Genomic DNA, 19,839 nt, shown 5'->3' with positions numbered 1-19,839 from the left:
GTCCGGCCAGTGTAGACAACTGGGTCAAGCAGCTTGACTGGGAATGGAGGAGATGGGGCAGGATCAGGGTTGACCGTTTATTGAGGGGAAGAAGCCCCGGGGTGGGGGTGGGGACTTCATTGGTGGCGCAGTGGTTAAGAATCTGCCTGACAATGCAGGGGACACAGGTTTGATCCCTGGTCCGGGAAGATCCCACATGCCACGGTGCAACTAAGCCCATGTGCCACAACTACTGAGCCCAACTACCACAACTACTGAAGCCCACGTGCCTAGAGCCCGTGCTCTGCAACAAGAGAAGCTACTGCAATGAGAAGCCCGTGCACCGTAAGGAAGAGTAGCCCCCACTCGCCACAACTAGAGAAAGCATGTGCGCAGCAACAAAGACCCAACGCAGCGAAAAATAAATTAATTAATTAAAAAACAAAACAAACAAAAAGAAGCCCTTGGGGGTAGGGGAGAAATTAAAGGTTCAGGAAAGGGGACAGTGGGAAGTTACCCTGAGGTCCCCAAGAAGAGAGTCGGGAGCCATTCCCAGGAAGCAGAGCACCTGAGGCAGAGCTGGAGTGGAGACAAGGTTGCGGCCTCTGTTTGGGGCCCACTGAGCATGAATGTCCACTGGGGTCCGAGGCAGGAGCCTGAGCTGCACATTCCTCAATTCTCCCCCATCAACGTCCTCTCTCTCCAGTTCGGTCTGTGAATCTGGGTCTGTTTTCTTTCTGCTGAGTTCATCCCTCAGCCCCCACCTGGGAAGTCCCAATCACATCAAATCCAACCCCGCCCTGCCCCTCCCCCCAGAAGCTTTCACTTGGTGCCACCACGCAGATCCCTTTTTCGCTCTCCCAACTGGTCCTGACTTGTGTCCTTCTGCTGGGAGCACCAGCCTCCCTCTGTCTTTCCTTGTCTCTCTTACTTCTTCCCAAACCGGACCCAGTTTGATTGACAGAGAGTTCCCGTACCATACAATTCACCCAAAGTATAGATTTCAATGGTTTTCAGCTCAGAGTTGTGAATCTTCATCACCATTAATTTTGGAACATTTTCATCTCCCCAAACAGAAACCTCATAACCTTTGGTGACCATCCACTGTCTCCCCCTCTCCCCAGCCCCCCGAAACCACTAATCTACTTTCTGTCTCCCTGGATTTGCCTATTCTGGACATTTCATATAAGTGGAATCATACAATATATGGTCTTTAGTGACTGTCTTCTTTCACTGAACATCGTATTTTCAAGGTTCATCCATGTTGTAGCTGTGTCAGTGCTTTATTCCTTGTCTGGCTGAATAATATTCCATTGTGTGGCTATAACACATTGTATTTATCCATTCAGCAGTTGATGGATTCAAATGGACTTTTCTCAGGAAATCTCTCCTGATTTATTTCTACCTACTCCTCCTCTCCCAGGCCCGAAGCATTCTGTAAATGGGGATTCCTTGGTGATACGGCCTCTGAGAATGGAGAGAGCAGGAGGCAACCTTATGTTTGCAACCTAGCAGAGCCCCTTAGTGGCTGAGTGACTGGCCCTCCTTGGGGCCTTATTTCCTCCTCAATAAAATGTGGACAATGATACTTCCTTCCAGGATTGTGGGAAGTCCTGATCCAAGTGGAGCATGTGGCAGAGTGGCCTGGCATACAGAAGGCACTCAGTAGTGCTGGGTCCCTTTTGTCTGTGTCGACCTTGATCCCAAGCTAAGGGTGGGCAGACAGGAACCATACTTCCTTCCTTGCTATTCTGCTGTCGATGTCTGAGTGCGGTGTTCTTTGACGGGAGTCAGACTAAGGAGAGAAGACATAGAAAGGAAAGAAAAAGCAGATATCAAGGAATACCAGAGGAATGTAATAAAAGGATACAAATGAGATAGAAAAAGGTCTGTAGAGCAGGTATGTTTCAGGGTTGAGCGTGGTGAGATAGGAAGAACATGGGGTTTGAAGGTTTGAAGACCTGCGTTTCAGCCCCAGCCCTGACACATCCAGGTCACTTACCTCTGGGTTACAGGGACGGGTGCCCTCAATTTCCCCCTCTGGGGGTGAGGGGGTGGTATGAGCTCATGGGCCCACTGTTGTGTAAACCATTTACCCAGGGACTCTGAAGGCCAGGTGGTGTCCCTACTGATCCAAGCAGGTCCTGGCTGTGGCCTCTCAGTGACCTGACACGTTGTCCCCTCTGTGGGTGAGTGGCCTGGAGCTGTCTCAGGCTGGAGCCCATCCTTCTCGGTGTCCTGGAGGCCTCTAGGACTCAGGGGAACCTGACAGTGTTCATTCATTCATCAAATTCCACAAACCTACCTCTTGCAGGGCACTGTACTATGACTAAGACCTGGCTCTTGCCCTCAAGGGGCCCACAGACTTGGGGTGAGAGGGGCACACAAGGCACATTCAGATATAGGATGCCACTGGCCTTGTGTTACTCTGTGACTCTAAACACCTTCTGCCTTCTTGTGCAAATTGCCTTCCTGGATGTTTCTGTTTCTGATTTCCAGGACTTGCTCTTTGGCCTCGTCAAATATATAGAGATTTCTTTCTTTATTCTTTGCCCAAGAGATTAGCACAGTGGCAGTGCCCTCAGGAGATTCTCAGGGGATATTTGATGGATAAATAAAGACATGAAGGATGAAAAATGAAAGTGTGTGGTATGCCTTCACAGAAGTATGCCCACAAGTGCTGTGGGAGCCCAAAACTGAGCTGGGGGGGCTTCCTGGAGTAGGTGATGTTTGAACTGGGTCTTGGGATTAGAGTTTGCCAGGTATATGTATTCTCAGCGCAGGGAACAGCATTTGCAAAAATATAAAAAGGTCAGAATGGTAAGAACTTCCTAGTGGCTGCGTGGGTGTTGGGGAGTGAGGGTGGAGTGAAGAATGGAAAGTGGAAGGGAGGGATGGGGGAGCAGTCAAGATTTTGAACAATATAAAGAGAAAAAAGTAGAAAGATCACTCAGTCTTGACACTTGAAGACAATCACTTTTTTGCATATATATATTTGTTTAAAACAACTATACATATGTTCTTTTTTTCCCCAGACCCTATATATATATATATAGGCTTTTTTTTTTTCTATGTGTAGGAGCTATTTGTTTCAAGCAGAGTTCTTTCTCTGTTTTTCCAAGAAGTTAACTCTGATACTGCGTGGGGAGAAATACGGTTTGCAAGGGACACTGAAGTGGGAAGCTGCCATCGTAGCCACTCGGGAGATGCGAGATGCCTCTGGGGCAGTGGGATGGGGAGGAAGAGCGGTTTGTCCAGGTAAAGGACCTGGGAAGGCAGGTTGCTTGGTGGGTGGGAGAGAGGGAGGAGTCGGCGCTGACTCACAGGATTCTAGCTTAGGAAACAGGTTGCTGGTGATACCTTTCGGATAAGGACTTCGGATGAAGTGCTGGCAAGTTGTGAGAAGCAGATAAGGAGCTGAGATGTGTGAACACCTTAGATTTTTGTGGAACTGTCCTGCGGGGAGTGGCCACGCGGGCTGGTGTCCCTGGGACCCCACACCTGTCTGGAACACCTGTGGGGTCTGGGTAGTTGTCCTGGGGTGGGGGTGGGGGGCGCGCCCCGGTCGTCGAGGCCCTAAGCCCTAATGTAATGGGACCTTCTGGGCCGGGCGCAGGCTGAGCGCGTCCGTCTGGGAGGCAGCGCTCACCAACTCCCGATGCAGGTGACCCCATCTCATCGGGCTGGGGAACAGGGGTTCAGGAGTCTTGCGCCCCCCTCACTTCACGTGGGGGAGTTCGAATTCCGGCCCTGCCACTTCCTGCCTCAGTTTCCCCATCTGCACCCGCTCGCAGGCGGACCCGAGAGCAGTATGTAACCTGCAGAGGCCACGACACATCGATGGCATCCGGCGAGGGGAAGTGGCCAGGCCTGGTCGCGGAGGAGGGTCGCGGGGCAGGGGCGTGAGGAGCCGGGACCTGGCAGAGTCGCCCTGCGGGACAGGCGGGCCCGGCCGGCGCCGACTCCGCGCCTGGGGGCCCGGCTCGCGACCAGGCCGTAGCCAGAGCCCTCGCCGCCCAGTCGCCGTCAGAACAAAAGTGGCGGCGGTGCCCGGCGCCCGGCGTCCCGCAGGCCCGGCCCCCGCCAGGCAGCCCAGCAGCCCCGCCGCCCGGCGGCACGACGCACAGCGACCGCGTCTTCGGCCCTTTCCGTCTGAGCGTGCTCGGCTCTTTCCGCTGCGGCAGGCGCAGGTGGAGGGGGCGGGGCGGGGGCCGTGCGTGGTGACGCCTCGGGGGGGTTGACGCACCGGCGTGCCCCGCCCCCTCCCCCTCCCCGTTCAGGCTCTGGAAAGAGAAGAAAAAAAACTTTCTTTTTTTTTTAATTGAGGAATCAACAGCCGCCATCTTGTCGCGGACCCGACCGGGGCTTCGAGCGCGATCTACTCGGCCCCGCCGGTCCCGGGCCCCACAACCGCCCGCGCACCCCGCTCCGCCCGGCCGGCCCGCTCCGCCCGGTCCTCGGCGCCCGGTCCGGCGGCCCCGCTCGCCTCTCGGCTCGGCCTCCCGGAGCCGCGGCGGCGGCGGCGGCGGCGGCGGCGGCGGCAGCGGCGGCGGCGGCGGCGGCGGCGGCGGAACGGGGGGTGGGGGGGCCGCGGCGGCGGCGGCGGCGGCCCCGCTTCGCGCATTGTTTTTCCTCACGGCGGCGGCGGCGGCGGGCCGCGGGCGGGGAGCGGAGCCCGGAGCCCCCCGGTCGTCGGGCCGCGAGCGAATTAATTAAGTGGGGCGCGGGGGGGGAGCGAGGCGGAGGCGCGGCGTCGGCACCATGTTCCCGGGTACTGCCTGAGCCGCCCGGCCGGGCGCCGTCGCTGCCAGCCGGGCCCGGGGGCACCGCCGGGCCGCCGGGGCGCCCCCGCCGCGGAGTGTCGCGCTCGGGAGGCGGGCAGGGGATGAGGGGGCCGCGGCCGGCGGCGGCGGCGGCGGCGGCGGCCGGGGGCGGGCGGTGAGCGCTGCGGGGCGCTGTTGCTGTGGCTGAGATTTGGCCGCCGCCTCCCCCACCCGGCCCTGCGCCCTCCCTCTCCCTCTCCCTCGGCGCTCGCTCGCGGCTCGCGGCTCGCGGCTCGCTCCTCTCCCCTCGCAGCCGGTCGGGGCTGGCGCCGACCCCCGCCCCGGAGCCCTCTCCGACCCCGCGGCCCGCGCTCCGGGCTGTTTTCACGAGCAGGTGAAAATGGCCGAAAACTTGCTGGACGGACCGCCCAACCCCAAACGAGCCAAACTCAGCTCGCCAGGCTTCTCGGCGAATGACAGCACAGGTGAGGAGGGGGCCGGGCCGGGGGTAGGGGCCCCGGGGGTCGCTGTCAGCCCCACCTGGAAGTGAGTGCCCCTGGGGGACCCGAACTCAGCGGAGGACCGCGCAGCCCCTTCCCCGGGACCCGCGCCGCAGAGGGGGAAGTTTGTCGGAAGACTGTCATGGGGCCCGAGTAGGGCGACACATGCCCGGGTGCGCTCGGATCGCCCGGAGTTGGTGAACCCTCCTCGCGTGGAGACCGAGTGGTACTTCCAGCGAGAAAAAGTAAAGTGGAGCGTGTCTCTTCTGCGTGGTGATTCCGTACCCCTCCCTCTGCCGCCGTGTGTCGACACACGCGTGGCTGTCTGGAGGGATGTCAGCGGAGGGTAGGTTTGCTGGTGAGAAAAGAAAATAGTGCAGTCGAAAGGGGACCCGAAGTGTTTTCTGAATTGGTAACACATTCACAAGGCTGCGACCAGAAGACACTCCTAGCAGCAGCCAGCTTGTGAGTTACGACTTAGAAGTTACTTGGAATGTGCTCATTGGGAAAATGCTTAGTAGTTATTTTGAAAACTCTTGTTGCTGGTCACCTAAGTCATTACATTTTTCACAACCCCAAACTTCGTTAGCAAGATGTCATGAAAGTTGCTGTGGAGTGTTTAATTTCACTTGTATGACTTCGGAAGAAAGTTAAATAGCAGATTCATCTGAGCTGCAGTCTCCAAGGGCGCTTGTGTTGTTTTTACAGTGTAGATATATATTAATTACATTTTTTCCCAAAAAAATTTTTATCAGGGTACTGAATAAATCATTCTTTTAAGCAGCTTCCTTGGAAACTTCCTTAGGTAATCATGTCAGTTACCTAAGAGAAGTATTTTAGTTTTCTGTTCATTTAATAATGCTAGCTTCTTCTGGGCTGGTTCACGGTAGCATTATGAACTAGTTGTATTTCCTCTTTCAGAACTCTCCTTTGCAGTAAAATAAAAACTTGTGCGCTGCTGTGAATGATTTGATTCCCAGCGCAGCTTGCGTTTCTCCACTACGGTCTTGAGTAGCAGCATCTGAAAATCAGTTTATAATGAATGGGTCCAAATTGAATTATATTGCTGCAGCAATGCCTTCAGATTTGCAGTAGGCACAGCTGTTCAGCTTGTGCAAATATTTCTGGGACTGACCGCTAGTGTTTTTATACTAGTGGTCTAAAAATCTATTTCTACTGTTGAAACAAAACTTGAATTTTGTGGCTTCAGTTTTAATACAATTCCTAGACTGTTAGTTAAAGTAGAAGTGAGGGAAACAATTTTTTTTTAAAACCAGTCATAAGATTCTTGTCTGGTTGAAATAAATTTGTTAAACAGTGGGGAGGAATCAGTAAATCTCACGCTATATAAGTCACTAATAATACTCTTCCTAAAAACTGATAAGGAGTTGAGTTTGATGTTAATTTTGTAAAATTGGTTTATCTGAAATGAGAAATGTGGGAACAACCAAGATTTAAATACTCTGATTTTACTGCCTGAAAAAAACTTATGATTTTACTGCAGAATAGATCTCCTTTGCTTCATTAATCTTGGCATGTTTGAGTGAAAAATCTTTAATCATATGAAATATAGATCGTACCAGACAAGTTCAGCCTTGAAGCTTGTCCTTTGAAACTGGTAACTTTTGAATGGCTTTGCAGCTTTTCTGTTGTTGAATGAGGTTATTGTAGATTTTGTTTTATGAAGAAAGACAAATTAGTAACATGACACTTAACAAAAAGGCTTGTCCCACTATATACTTTCAGCTGTTTCCAAGATGGTGCCCAAAGGATTGGCTTTTGGGTAGTTCTGTTATTGGACGGTCACATATTTACTTAATGTGCTGCTAATCACAACAAAGTTTATCAGAAAGGATTTTCTACTCTTGACCACTTTTTTCCCCTTTTCCAATTTTGATCCTTGTAAGACATTGGGGCTCTTTTATAAATGTGGAACAAAAAAGTCAGTTTTTAACAGTTCTGTTTAAATAATCCAAAGAATAAGTTCACCGTCATATTTATGTTGGGTCCTTGGTTGCACATCATCACCATCACATTATTGTGAGAGGGTCTGTTAGCGTGGTGGGCCACAGAAGGGGTCATCATTGAGCATATTAAAAAAGGTAAAACGTTGTCTCCTATAACTAAAACAGAGATCTTAAGGATGTATATTAAAGCCAATAAAGAACTAAAGCAATTACATTACACTAGTCAAAGGAATGAAAGCATTTGGTTAGGTGGAAAAGTGGGGAGAGACCTGGGAATAACATTCTTGAGAGAGACAGCGTCATTTTAGTGAGGGGATGTGTGTTTTTGGCTTCTAGGATAAAATTGGGCCAGGCAGAGCAAGGTAGTATGTTCCATGCTCATGTGGTAAAATTTGAGGGAGGGGAGCTCTGCATGGGAAGAGCTGAAGGGTTAGGAGGAGAAGGAGGCGGCCTTGGTGGCCTGAGAAACAAGAGTGACTTGGACTGTCACGATGCAGTGCATGTCTCTGGGGACTGGCCTGTGGAGCCATCAGTGTCAGCTGAGTCCCGGGGCGGGTGTGCGGGAGGGGCAGAATAGTACACCTGATGCTGGGGCGCTTACCAGCCAGGATGCTGCCTGCAGGGCGCTTGTATGTGTGTACACTCCAGTAAGGTAAGGCAGTTACCAGCCAGGATGCTGCCTGCAGGGGGAGCGTGTATGTGCATGTACTCCAGTGAGGTAAGGCGGCATCTCTGATAAATGTCATTGCCACCAGAGACTGATGGGAGAGATCAGTGCAGGCTGGGGAGGTCAGGGAAGGTTTCTGAGGGGAGTGTGCAGAGCTGATGCAGAAATAGGGAATGTACCGCAAAGACAGGTAACAAGAGGAAGAAGGAAAAGCAGTACTTTTCACCCAACCCCAACCTTTCTTCTAGAGTGGCACAGAATTTGATGGTATCAGATGTTGTTGAAGTAGCATTTTCTTGTTTTACATTGAAGGCGTAAACGCTTTTTTTTTTTTTTTTTTTTTTTTTTTTTTTTCGGTACGTGGGCCTCTCACTGCTGTGGCCTCTCCCGTTGCGGAGCACAGGCTCCGGACGCACAGGCCCAGCGGCCATGGCTCACGGGCCCAGCCGCTCTGCGGCATGTGGGATCCTCCCGGACCGGGGCATGAACCCGTGTCCCCTGCATCGGCAGGCGGACTCTCAACCACTGCGCCACCAGGGAAGCCCCGTAAACGCTTTTTTACAAATGTCATCTTCCTTTACTTGGCACCCTTTATGAGAAGTAGGACTTTGTGTTACCAGTGTATATTTAGTTGTGCGTTTTGGAAACTTTTTTATTTAATATGTCCAAATTAAACCAGCATATTAGTGTCTTTCAGCAGCAGGGATTCATGATTTAACAGCGCGGAACAAATTAATACCTAGGCAAGCAGTAGATCTTTTTCGGTCAGCTTTATTGAAGCCAAATTTACATTCAACAGATATACTATAAAAAAGTTTTGTAGGACTGCCTTTTGAAAGTTGAACACAGGTATGTTTCATCCTATGCTGTATAAATCTCCCTAAGCAGTTGTGGTTACATTTTATACTGTGAATCCCTTTAAGTGCAAGAGAAAACTATATTTAAAGAAACTTGGTGTAAATACTGTTACCAACCAAAATACCTTTTACGGCAAAATGATGACCTTTCAGGTTTACATATTGGAGTGCTTTTCTCCCCATCATCTCAGTTTGGTCCTCACAGCAACCTGTGAGGCAGGAAGGGAAGATACTGTTCCTGCCAATTCCAGGTGAGGAACCAGACTTAAGAGAGGTGATCTGCCCAAAATAACATAAAGGGTAAAAACCAGAATCAAACCTAGATCATTAAAGTAAATTGATAAATTCATCTTAGAAATCTACATTAAACGTGGAATTTACTTCACTAGTGGACCCGGGAGACTACAGTACTTAGCAAGTTTCAGTAGCATAACTCCAGCAAGTGAATTAAGTCCCTGTAGGGAAAGTTTGTCAGCAGCTAAGTTTCAGTAGCATAACTCCAGCAAGTGAATTAAGTCCCTGTAGGGAAAGTTTGTCAGCAGCTTTGGAACAGGAGAGTGTTCTTCCTATTAGGGGCCTGGGGTAGGAGCTCCCCCCTCCCTCTCATTCTGGTGCAGCAGGGTGTTATTCAAGGCCTATACTGGTCTTACATTCTTGTTTATTGCAGTGGGTAATTGAGGACCAGTTAGGTTATTTCATCTCTTTACTAAGTTCTGGCTAACTAGGAAATGTGAGTTTTTGTAGAGACTTCTAGGGCTTTTCATGACTTGTTTAGCTTTTACTTAGTAGAAGAGTAGGGATTTTTGAATAACTGCGAGAGTGGTGAGAACAGTGGCCTCATTTGAAGTTCCTTGGGGATGGCAGGTAAGTATGAATCCCACCAAGGGAGCCTTCACAGTAGAGCAAAAGATTGAGAATCACTGCTGTTTAAAGCTTGAATTTGATTCTGTAATTCTCAAACATAATTGAGAATGGCTTGTAAAGGGACTTAGGCTTAATCCTACTATTGGAAGTTGATTGTTAGCCTGTATTTTTACAACTTCTGACTTGTGCCATTCTATTGATAGTTGTGTGACAAAGTGATTATTTGGGGCTACATAAGTGCCAGCTTTGTGTTTTTACTTAATGTGTTTGAGAACAAAATAGTTTAAAATGATTGTGCCAAAGTATAACTTCCCGTGTTAAGATGAAATGTTCCTTATTGTGAGTTTTGAAGATTAGAAAAGCTTGCTTTAAGCCATTTTAGTTCTTGGGGTAACATTAGTCAGGACACTACCTCTTTATCTCATTCAAACCAGCATTTCAAGTATATTCCAAGGGCACGTGAAGAGATGTTGCTCAACAGAGGTTTTGTGCTCAGAAGAAATTGGTCATAGCCGAGGCACTTTCTTGCGGGCCCTCCCAGCCTTAGTTTGCTGATGGGCTGTGAGGCTTGGAGAGAGGGGCTTGCAGTTTGCACCATTCCCAGATACATGGGTCAGCAAACTTTTTCTGTAAAGGGTAAGAGGACATAATTTCAGATTGCAGGCCACAAGGTCTCTGCTGCAGCTAACTCAGTGCTGCCATTTTGACGTGAAAGCAGCTCTGGACAATATGTACACGGATGTGTGCAGCTGTGTGCCAGTAAAACTAGAAAAACTCTCATTACAAAAACCGGCAGCCAGGTGGTTTGACCCTCAGGCTGCAGTTTGTGACCCTGATGTAATGTGGGACTGGTGCTCTGAAGATCCTCAGTTTCCTCATCTGTGAAAAAGAGAGGATGACCATCCCCATCTCCAAGGGTGATGGTGAAGGTGGAATGAGATGCTGTGTGAGAAGTGCCTGGTCTGGAGTGAGTGCTCAGTGCCTGGTGCCAGCACCGTCATGACAGGGGAGAGTGGGTGCACCCTGGTAGTCAGGTTTGCTGATGGTTCTGGAAACAGTAGTAGCCATGTATGTGTGTCGACACAGGCGCACAAGCAGGCAGATCTTTTTGTAGTGTAGCACATTCAGTATATAGCCAGGAGTTCTTTAATCAATACTACTTATTTTATTTTATTTTTAATTAATTAATTTATTTATTTATTTGCGGTACGTGGGCCTCTCACTGTTGTGGCCTCTCCCATTGCTGAGCACAGGCTCCAGACGCGCAGGCTCAGCGGCCATGGCTCATGGGCCCAGCCGCTCCACGGCATGTGGAATCCTCCCGGACCGGGGCACGAACCCGTGTCCCCTGCATCGGCAGGCGGACTCTCAACCACTGTGCCACCGGGGAAGCCCAATACTATTGATTTTTGCCTCCATTTTCAATTGTATTTTTTTGTAGGAACACGATGGTCATGAAATTTTAAAATTGCAAAAACTTAGGCACTATGGTATGTTCTGAAAATTCTTACTAATTTTGAAGTGTATTTCATGGACTATTTAAGCAGCAAACAAATATGTGATTCTGTTTCTTTACTGTGTATATTACAGTTCAGTCTGAGGTACCCCTTATGCAGTAGCAGTGTACAAAGGATTCTGGTGATGCCTTCAAGTAGCTTAGAACTATGTTGACAAAGATAAGACATAGAGGCAAAACTTGAGAAAAGAATATAAAATGCAGTCAGGTGCCCAAATGCCTGAGTCAGAAAGGGCAATTGAAGAAGGCTTCATTTATTCACCCAGTGTTTACTGAATGCCCCATGTGCATAACCCCAGGGCTGGGTGTCCAAGTGGAGGTGGCACCTGAGGCAGGGCCTTAGTACTCCTGTTCTGTGGTGCCCCCTGGGCTTCTCTCACTGAGCCAGAGCAAGGAGCCAGGCAGTTGGGGAAGTCTGCTGGGTTTCTGTGCCTTCTGTGCGTGGGGAAAAGCACTCTGGCTACTCAGAGAGTTTCATCTCGGTGGGTGTGATCTCAGCCCATGGCTTGCATCTAGTCCTCTCAGGTTGTCCAAGATGGTCTCTTAGAAGCTCTCAGACTCCTGGCCATGCCCTCTGGTTTCCATTACGTGTGCCCAGTGTTCGCTGAGCCCACTCTGAGGCCTTTCCTTAGTGGCAGGTCCCTTATCAGAGCTGTCCCATGCCTGATGGGCTCCCCTGGCCTGCTGTGGCATCCACAGCTCTTGCATAAATTGGGGGAAGGGATGCCATACTTTCCCAATTCAGTCTAAGCTTAGCTTTCAGGATTGTCACATTGCAGCAAGTCATTGATGCAGGAAGTCAGCGCTTGCACCAGTGTCTGTTGGGGGCTTTTGCGTGTTCACCTTTTTTTTTTTTTTTTTTTTTTTTTTTTTCGTGTTCACCTTTTTTGTGGGGGCTGTGATTTGCTGACAGTAGTGCCGGAAAAGAGCCATGTGCAAGGTTGCCCAGCTCGAGCTTTGACTTGAAGAGATGTGAATCACAGATTGGGGTGGAAGGGTATCTTTAGGAAAGGCATGGAAGTAAGCAAAAGTGGCTTTTTTTTTTTCCCCCAAGTTCTTAGACAATATGCAGAATGTTGCTGACTTTGAAAAATCTGCCTTCAGGGTGTTTTCTTGTTCTAAATTTGGGAAGTGAGGCTATTTTTGAGCTCTATGTCTAGAAGTCAAATTCCTTTCTTTTAAAACCTTACCCTTAGAAAGACCTTGGATATCATCCCGTGTAACGTTTTCCCCCATGTTTCATTTCCATTAATCAAAAGAATGTTTAGTTGAACCATCACTAAGAATAGTAAAATCTAATGCTGAAGAAATTTTCACTCGGTTAAACCCGACTTTCCTATTTCTAGATGTCCCGTCTGCTGCTCTTTGAAGATCTCTTAATTTGCCAGTCTTTCTAATACACCTGTGTATATAGTAGGTGTTTCTTAATAGTTGTAGCTGTTTAACGGGATTATACAATTCTGTTGTAAAGCAAAATCTTTTTTCTTTAGATTTATTTTAATTAATTTATTTATTTTTGGCTGCATTGGGTCACTGTTGCTGTGCACAGGCTTTCTCTAGTTGCGGTAAGCGGGAGCTAGTCTTTGTTGCGGTGTGCAGGCTTCTCATTGCGGTAGCTTCTCGTGTTGCGCAGCATGGGCTCTAGGCATGTGGGCTTCAGTAGTTGTGGCGCCTGGGTTCAGTTGTTCCACGGCATGTGGGATCTTCCCGGACCAGGGCTCGAACCCATCTCCCCTGCATTGACAGGTGGATTCTTAACCACTGTGCCACCAGGGAAGTCCCGCAAAATATTTTTATATTTCAAAAGCTTCCCTTTGCACTGCCCCCAAATATTTTGAATTTTCCTTATAAAAACGGTACCATCTATATGTGTTTTAATTTTGTACTTAGAATAACCAATGAAATAGCAAGAAAAATAAGCTACTGTTTCTTCTGATAGCCTGTAGAATGAGGCTTGAACAATATTTGAATAAAGTGGATTTTGGTATTTGATAACAAACTGAATGATAACACTCAGGAACTATAGAAATATATCAAATAATTGGGGTTTTCTTTGACAGTTATGGACTGTATGCGTTTGACCCAGTTCCTTTGGATTAAAATATTTTGAGTGTTTGTCACTTGATTAAAAGTAGAACCTTCTAACCATGACTCAGAGTTGAAGGAAATGTCAGAGCTTTTTATACTGGGATACAGGTAGTGAGGAAGGAGCCTGGCCTCCACTCAGTGGACACTGGATCTCAGCTTCCAGCTCATCAGCTCTGTGCCTTGGGCCAGTGACTTTACATTTGAACTTCGTTGGGGAGGGTGAGTCTCATCTCTAAAAGGGATTTTTTTTCCCCCCTAGAATTTTCCATTTCTTCTCACTTTGGTTAGCTTTGCATATTGGACTCCTGTGGTTCCTGGCATATAGCCGGTTGCAGCGGCTATTATTATTGTATCATTGTGGGAAAGTACTATACGTCACCTACCCTTGGGCTGGTGAGGATGGGACTGATGTAGGTGAGGGGTCTGACCCAGAACCAGATCCATGGACGTTTCTTGCTGAGTACACAGGAAGATGCTTCCCCTTCCTGTTCCACGTGGAGCACCAGGGCTGGTGCAGTCTCAGTACCAGCTTGCAAAGGAATGAATTAGAGGCTGAGATTCAGGAATCCCACAAAACGGGTAGGAGTTTGACACACTTTACTCAGTCTGTATTTGAAGTTAAAAACTGTCCTTTATTGGAAAATTGAAGTCTAAACGGAACTGTTTTTCCCGTATTGTTTCAGAACAGGGACTTGATTTAGGTTAGGACTTAGTGAAAAAGGAAAAGTGAACATGGAGAAGCTATAAAAATGGTCTTTTTTAGCAAACAGGGGAGAAGATGGCCTTTGAATCACTATCCAGTTTAGTCAGGTTAATTGGTTGAAAGAAAGAGCAGTGAAATTTAATTTCCTCTTTGATTCAGCTACCACTGACCTTGAAAGGAATGGATTCAGCTCCTCCCTGTATTGTGGGGGGTTTTCTCTTCCTACAGATTCTATAATAGGAAGTTACTTCAGTTGGAGTTTACTGTTTTTCCAGTCTCCTAGATATTTTAGGTGTGGTGATTTATGGATTTTGCTAGTAAAAATCACCCCATGGCGGACAAAGAATTTTTGCCCCTAACATTAAATCTTATTTACATTTTATTTAATCAGTAATTTTTATTGAAAGCAACAAGGCACAAAGTATTGATAGATTTTTGTGTTATTTTGGTTGTGCCTTTACTACTCTGGGATTGGTTTTTGTTTGAAGAGCACAACCTGCCCAGAGTTGAACTTCTCTTTTAAAGATCTCTGAGAAAATCTCATTCAGTGATTTTTAGCTCACACTGGTGAGCTAAAACTTATTTTAGTGATAATTCAGTGTTTTAGCTCACACTGGTGACTTTCTCAATCTTTGAAAGTTAAGGAAAAATGGGTTCCTTCTCAATGGTAAGAGTGAGTTTGGACATTTCCTTTGTTTGAAATGCTAGTGTTCTCCTGATACTAAGTCCAGCTGAACTTTCTGTGATGATGGCCATGTTCTAGACCCACACTCCCAGTACTGGATCCTCTAGGCTCTTGTGGCTAGTGAGTACTTGAACTGTTAACTAATGTGAGTCAGGAGCTACATTTTAAATTTTATTTAATTGTAATTAATGTAAATGTTAATAGCCACATGTGGCTATTGGCTGCTGTGTCGGACAGCACAGCCCTGAGTATATTTACTTACCTCATTTGTCTAGAGTGTTCTTTTAAGATATTTATGACCTAGAGGGCAAAGTCCCTTTAAAGGGACCAACTTGTAAAGATGGAAAGCATTTTCAAAAATACTCATTGGTTTAGATATAGGATTTTTCAGTCATGTAGAAAATATTTGTTACACTGTGATGTTAGTCCTGGAGATCTAGTGGTGGGGACACAGCAGGTCCAGGGTCTGCCTTCATGGGAGACAGCTATAGTCAGCTGTGACCGAGTACCTTGGAGAGGAGGTCCATGATTGGGGCATAGGACAGAGTCTTTTCTTAAGGGTCTTGGAAGGCCTTCTGGGGGAGGTGACTGAGACCTGAGGATGAACAGGAGTCAGGGTGAGGTGCTATTCCAGGCATAGGGAACAGCATAAACAGCAAGTGTGGAGGTCTGGAGGTATACACTTTTGAGCGTGTAAACTTTTTGCAAAAAGTCAGTTTTGTTTTTGTTTTACATTCAACAGGATACCATTTAGAGGCAGCGTGGTCTTGCCTCTTAGATGTGGACACTACTGGTGTCCTGTGCTGAGAAGTTGGGTGGGCCTGAGCTCTAGTCTCAACTCTACCACTATTTATCTATTCTTTTATTCAACAAATATTAAAACGCTTATATAATTCAAATTATTTATATGTGCTTATTATGTATGGGACACTCTTGGGCTGTGGTGATATCAGTGGGGGCCCTGTGTTCTTGGAACTCAGAGTGCAGTGGTGTGGGCAGGCAGTCCAGCAGCCCCACCAATGCCTGTCTTATTTGCGAACTGAAATCAGTGTTGTGATGGGAAGGAACCAGATGCTTCAGGCTGGGTGGTCAGGGAAACTTCTTAGAGGAAGGGCACTGGAGCTCATTGTAGGACATACTAGCAGGGGGAGTCAGGCTGGGTGTCTGAAGGCAAGGTAAAGTCATGGAGAGCCTGCAGTGTCTGACCAGGGAGTCCAGACCATCCTTTTAGAGCTTAAAAAACAATACAAAATTTTAGAAGCCCATCACATCCAGGGTAGTTGGAGGAAGTGACTGTGATTTGTTCTCTAGAGGCTATATCATCTTTTTCCAAGGTATATTTTTCCATCTAAGTTCATACCTGCAGGGAGAGTTGACAACTGCTTTCTCTCTTCCCAAACCCCATTTGTGGGAGGGAAAAGACCCCACAAAAAGCAGCTTAAGAATCAGAACTACAGTTGACCCTTGAACGACGTGGGGGTTAGGGGTGCCAACCCTCCCTGCAGTCAAAAATCCACATACAACTTGCCCTCTGTATACCGGTTTCTCCATATTCGTGGGACCTCTCTATTTACTACTGAAAAAAAAAATCTATGTATAAGTGGACCTGTGCAGTTCAAACCCTTGTTCAAGGGTCAGCTGTAGTGTTCTTATTTAAGATATTAGGAAATTTTTGTACCAACAGGTAATTCTTCTTTAAAAAGTTTTTTTTTTTTTAATTCTTTGACTGGGTGACATGTTCATAGGGTTCCAAAAAGTACAAAAGACTTTAGTGAAAAGCCTTCCTTTCCTGTTTACAGAGTCACCCAGTTCCCCTCCCCACAGGCAACTAGTGTTTCTTGTATATCATGCTAGACATACGCTGTGTATGTAAGCACAGGCCATCTCTTTTTACTCCTTCTTCCCAAAGTGACATGTTATATATATTGTTACACTATAGGTGCATTTCAGACTGATAAATATCTGAGAGCTGTAGGAAGTATTAATATTTGAAGATCAGGCTTCATTCTAAAAATCCTTTTTTTTTAAATGGTAAAATGTTTTGGTGCTGTACTTAAATAAAACAGAATGATTTTTGTGTTTTTTCAACACTTTGTAAATAGGAAGAATTGAAGTTCTAAAAAGTAATTTCATCTTGAAGAGTATTAGAGGTTTTGTTACTGTCATCATGTTGCACATCATTGGACCATGGTTCACACCAAAGTTCTGTTTATGGTTTCCCAGCTTCTGGAAAAGATTCTTTAAACCTGTGGTTTTTATTAACCACGTTATTAGTTGACATACAAATGTCTGTAGCTTAACCACCTACTTGTATGCCAAGTACAATAGATAAGGTAAAAATCAATCTCTTGCTTGGTAGGACTTCTAAGAATATTCATGTTAATTCCAGACCTTTTTATTAATTTAGTTAATTAATCTAGATATTGCAGAACACTAAAGGTGACCCAGAAAGTCCTTCAGAAGAGGAGTAGCTGAGTCCTTTGCCATTGTAAATCTGGGGAGGGAGAGTGATGGGTATTTAAGATGGAAGATAAGTTTGAGAATCATTAAATAAAAAGTCAGGATGGAGAACAGAAATGGTAATTAGATCCTTTTTAGAGGTAAAAAGATATATACTGGGCTTCCCTGGTGGCGCAGTGGTTGACAGTCCGCCTGCCGATGCAGGGGACACGGGTTCGTGCCCCGGTCCGGGAAGATCCCACATGCCACGGAGCGGCTGGGCCCATGAGCCATGGCCGCTGAGCCTGCGCGTCTGGAACCTGTGCTCCGCAATGGGAAAGGCCACAACAGCGAGAGGCCCGCGTACAGCAAAAAAAAAAAGATATATACTAATGTGTCCATAGGGTATTTTCAGAAGGAAATCCCTGAAAATTGTTTTCCTTGGGAGTGGGGGGCTGGGGACGCTCCACTTTCACTTTATAGTCTTCCAAATGCTTTTTTAAAAAACATAAATATATAATTTTTAAAACAAAAAACTGGGCTTCCCTGACGGCAAGGCGGGTGAGAGTCTGCCTGCCAATGCAGGGGACATGGATTTGAGCTCTGGTCCGGGAGGATCCCACATGCCGTGGAGCAGCTGAGACTGGGTGCCACAACTGCTGAGTCCACGTGCCACAACTAGTGAGCCTGTGCACCACAACTGCTGAGGCCCGCACGCCTGGAGCCCGTGCTCCGCAACAAGAGAGGCCACCGCAGTGAGGGGCCCACACTCCGCAATGAAGAGTGTCCCCTGCTTGCCACAACTAGGGAAGGCCCGAGCGCAGCAATGAAGACCCAGTGCAGCCAAAAATAAATTAAATAAATAAATTTATAAATAAAATTAAAAGAAAAACTAGTTTAAAAGTAAATCAGATCCAAAGCAAAACATCTTTATTATTTGTGGTTAGAGGAATCTGTTAAATGGTGAGAACTGGAGTTTTGGTTAATTCCTATTGCAAAACCTCTAGACCTCTATCAAGAATGATTTGAACGAAGTGTAAATTAACTTAGAGGTGTTGTCCAAAGATGGGAAAATATGATTGTGTGTTAGTGTGGTGTCCAATCATCACTTCCTTTGTCACAAGCTCTGATTTTTTAACAATCTTTTTTTTTTGAAACATCTTTATTGGAGTATAATTGCTTTACAATGTTGTGTTAGTTTCTGCTGTATAACAAAGTGAATCAGCTATATGTATACACATATCACCTTATCCCCTCCCTCTTGCACCTCCCTCACCTCCTTGCTATCCCGTGCCTTTAGGTGGTCACAGAGCACCAAGCTGATCTCCCTGTGCTATGCGGCCGCTTCCCACTAGCTATTTACATTTGGTAGTGTATATATGTCAATGCTACTCTCTCACTTTGTCCCAGCTTACCCTTCCCCTTCCCTGTGTCCTCAAGTCCATTCTCTACATCTGCGTCTTTATTCCTGTCCTGCCCCTAGGTTCATCAGAACCATTTTTGTTTTAGATTCCATATATATGTGTTAGCATATGGTATTTGTTTTCTTTTTCTGACTTACTTCACTCTGTATAACAGACTCTAGGTCCATCCACCTCACTGCAAATAACTCAATTTCGTTTCTTTTTATGGCTGAGTAATATTCCATTGTATATATGTGCCACATCTTCTTTATCCATTCATCTGTTTATGGACATTTAGGTGGGTTCCATGTCCTAGCTATTGTAAATAGTGCTGCAGTGAACTTTGTGGTACATGTCTCTTTTTGAATTATGGTTTTCTCAGGGTATATGCCCAGTAGTGGGTAACAGAATCCTTTTATTAGACGTTTCTTCATTGGTGTGCTGGAAGCTACAAGACCTGACAGCCAACTAATGTTTTTTCAAGTACATTGAAATAATGTCAGCTTTCCTGACGCGAGCAACGTGTACCTTACTACTGTGTTGGGTACAAAATATGATATGTAGATTGTCACATTTCTTTAGGAAAAAAATATTATTTTTGTAAAGTCCTTCTTTAAAGTGCTTTTTATTTTCCTGCCTTTTAAGCTCATTTGAATACTAAAAATATTTTAAACTAGTATTGAACCCATTTCAGATTTCATCCTCAAACGTAAACACTACAACTGGAACCAGGAGCATCTGGAAGCAATTCAGGTATTATCACCTAGGCTGAAGCTAATCACCTGGGCCTGGACACCCCAGGGGCTGCCTTTTAAAAATCAATTTCTTTAAAAGGAAGTTCACTCACATGGTTCAAAAATCAGAGGACACAAAGCTGTAGAGTGAGAGCCCCCCTCCTTCCCTGTGCTCTCCTCCACGGTTTATCTCTTCAAGCAGACAGCCTATTCTTAGCTCCCTTGCCCCCTTCCTGCCGCCTTCTTACTGGAGGCAGCATACTGTCCACATGGTTACATACCTGTACACAGCAGCACATGGAGAGCTTCCTTATTATCTCTTTCTGTAGTTGCTAGTTTTTTGTTTTTTTTTTTTTAATGTCAGAAATTGGGAGTTAGTATTTATTTATTTTTGGCTGTGTTGGGTCTTTGTTTCTGTGCGAGGACTTTCTCCAGTTGCGGCAAGCAGGCCACTCTTCATCGCGGTGCACGGGCCTCTCACTACCACGGCCTCTCCCATTACGTAGCACAGGCTCCAGACGCGCAGGCTCAACATTTGTGGCCCACGGGCCTAGCCTCTCTGCGGCATGTGGGATCCTCCCAGACCAGGGCCCGAACCCGTGTCGCCTGCATTGGCAGGCAGACTCTGAACCACTGTGCCACCAGGGAAGCCGTGTAGTTGCTAGTTTTGTTAT

The 19,839-nt window shown here is 46.8% G+C and overlaps 1 protein-coding gene across 1 annotated transcript in view; it reads left to right on the top strand.

Annotated features, from left to right (window-relative positions):
* The first annotated feature begins 5,006 nt into the window (after positions 1–5,006).
* Positions 5,007–19,839, top strand: part of CREBBP (CREB binding protein) — a 132,404-nt gene continuing 117,571 nt past the window's right edge. Inside the window, exon 1 of the mRNA XM_032603817.1 lies at positions 5,007–5,227. Within this exon, the coding sequence (XP_032459708.1) occupies positions 5,143–5,227 (85 nt within the window). The 5' untranslated portion in view covers positions 5,007–5,142. The remainder of the gene's footprint in view (positions 5,228–19,839) is intronic.

The sequence above is a fragment of the Phocoena sinus genome, chromosome 15, assembly GCF_008692025.1.
Source record: "Phocoena sinus isolate mPhoSin1 chromosome 15, mPhoSin1.pri, whole genome shotgun sequence".
Classification (NCBI taxonomy): Eukaryota; Metazoa; Chordata; class Mammalia; order Artiodactyla; family Phocoenidae; genus Phocoena; species Phocoena sinus.
The sequence above is the reverse complement of the archived record's forward strand: the minus strand, read 5'-3'. Positions and strand labels throughout refer to the sequence as shown.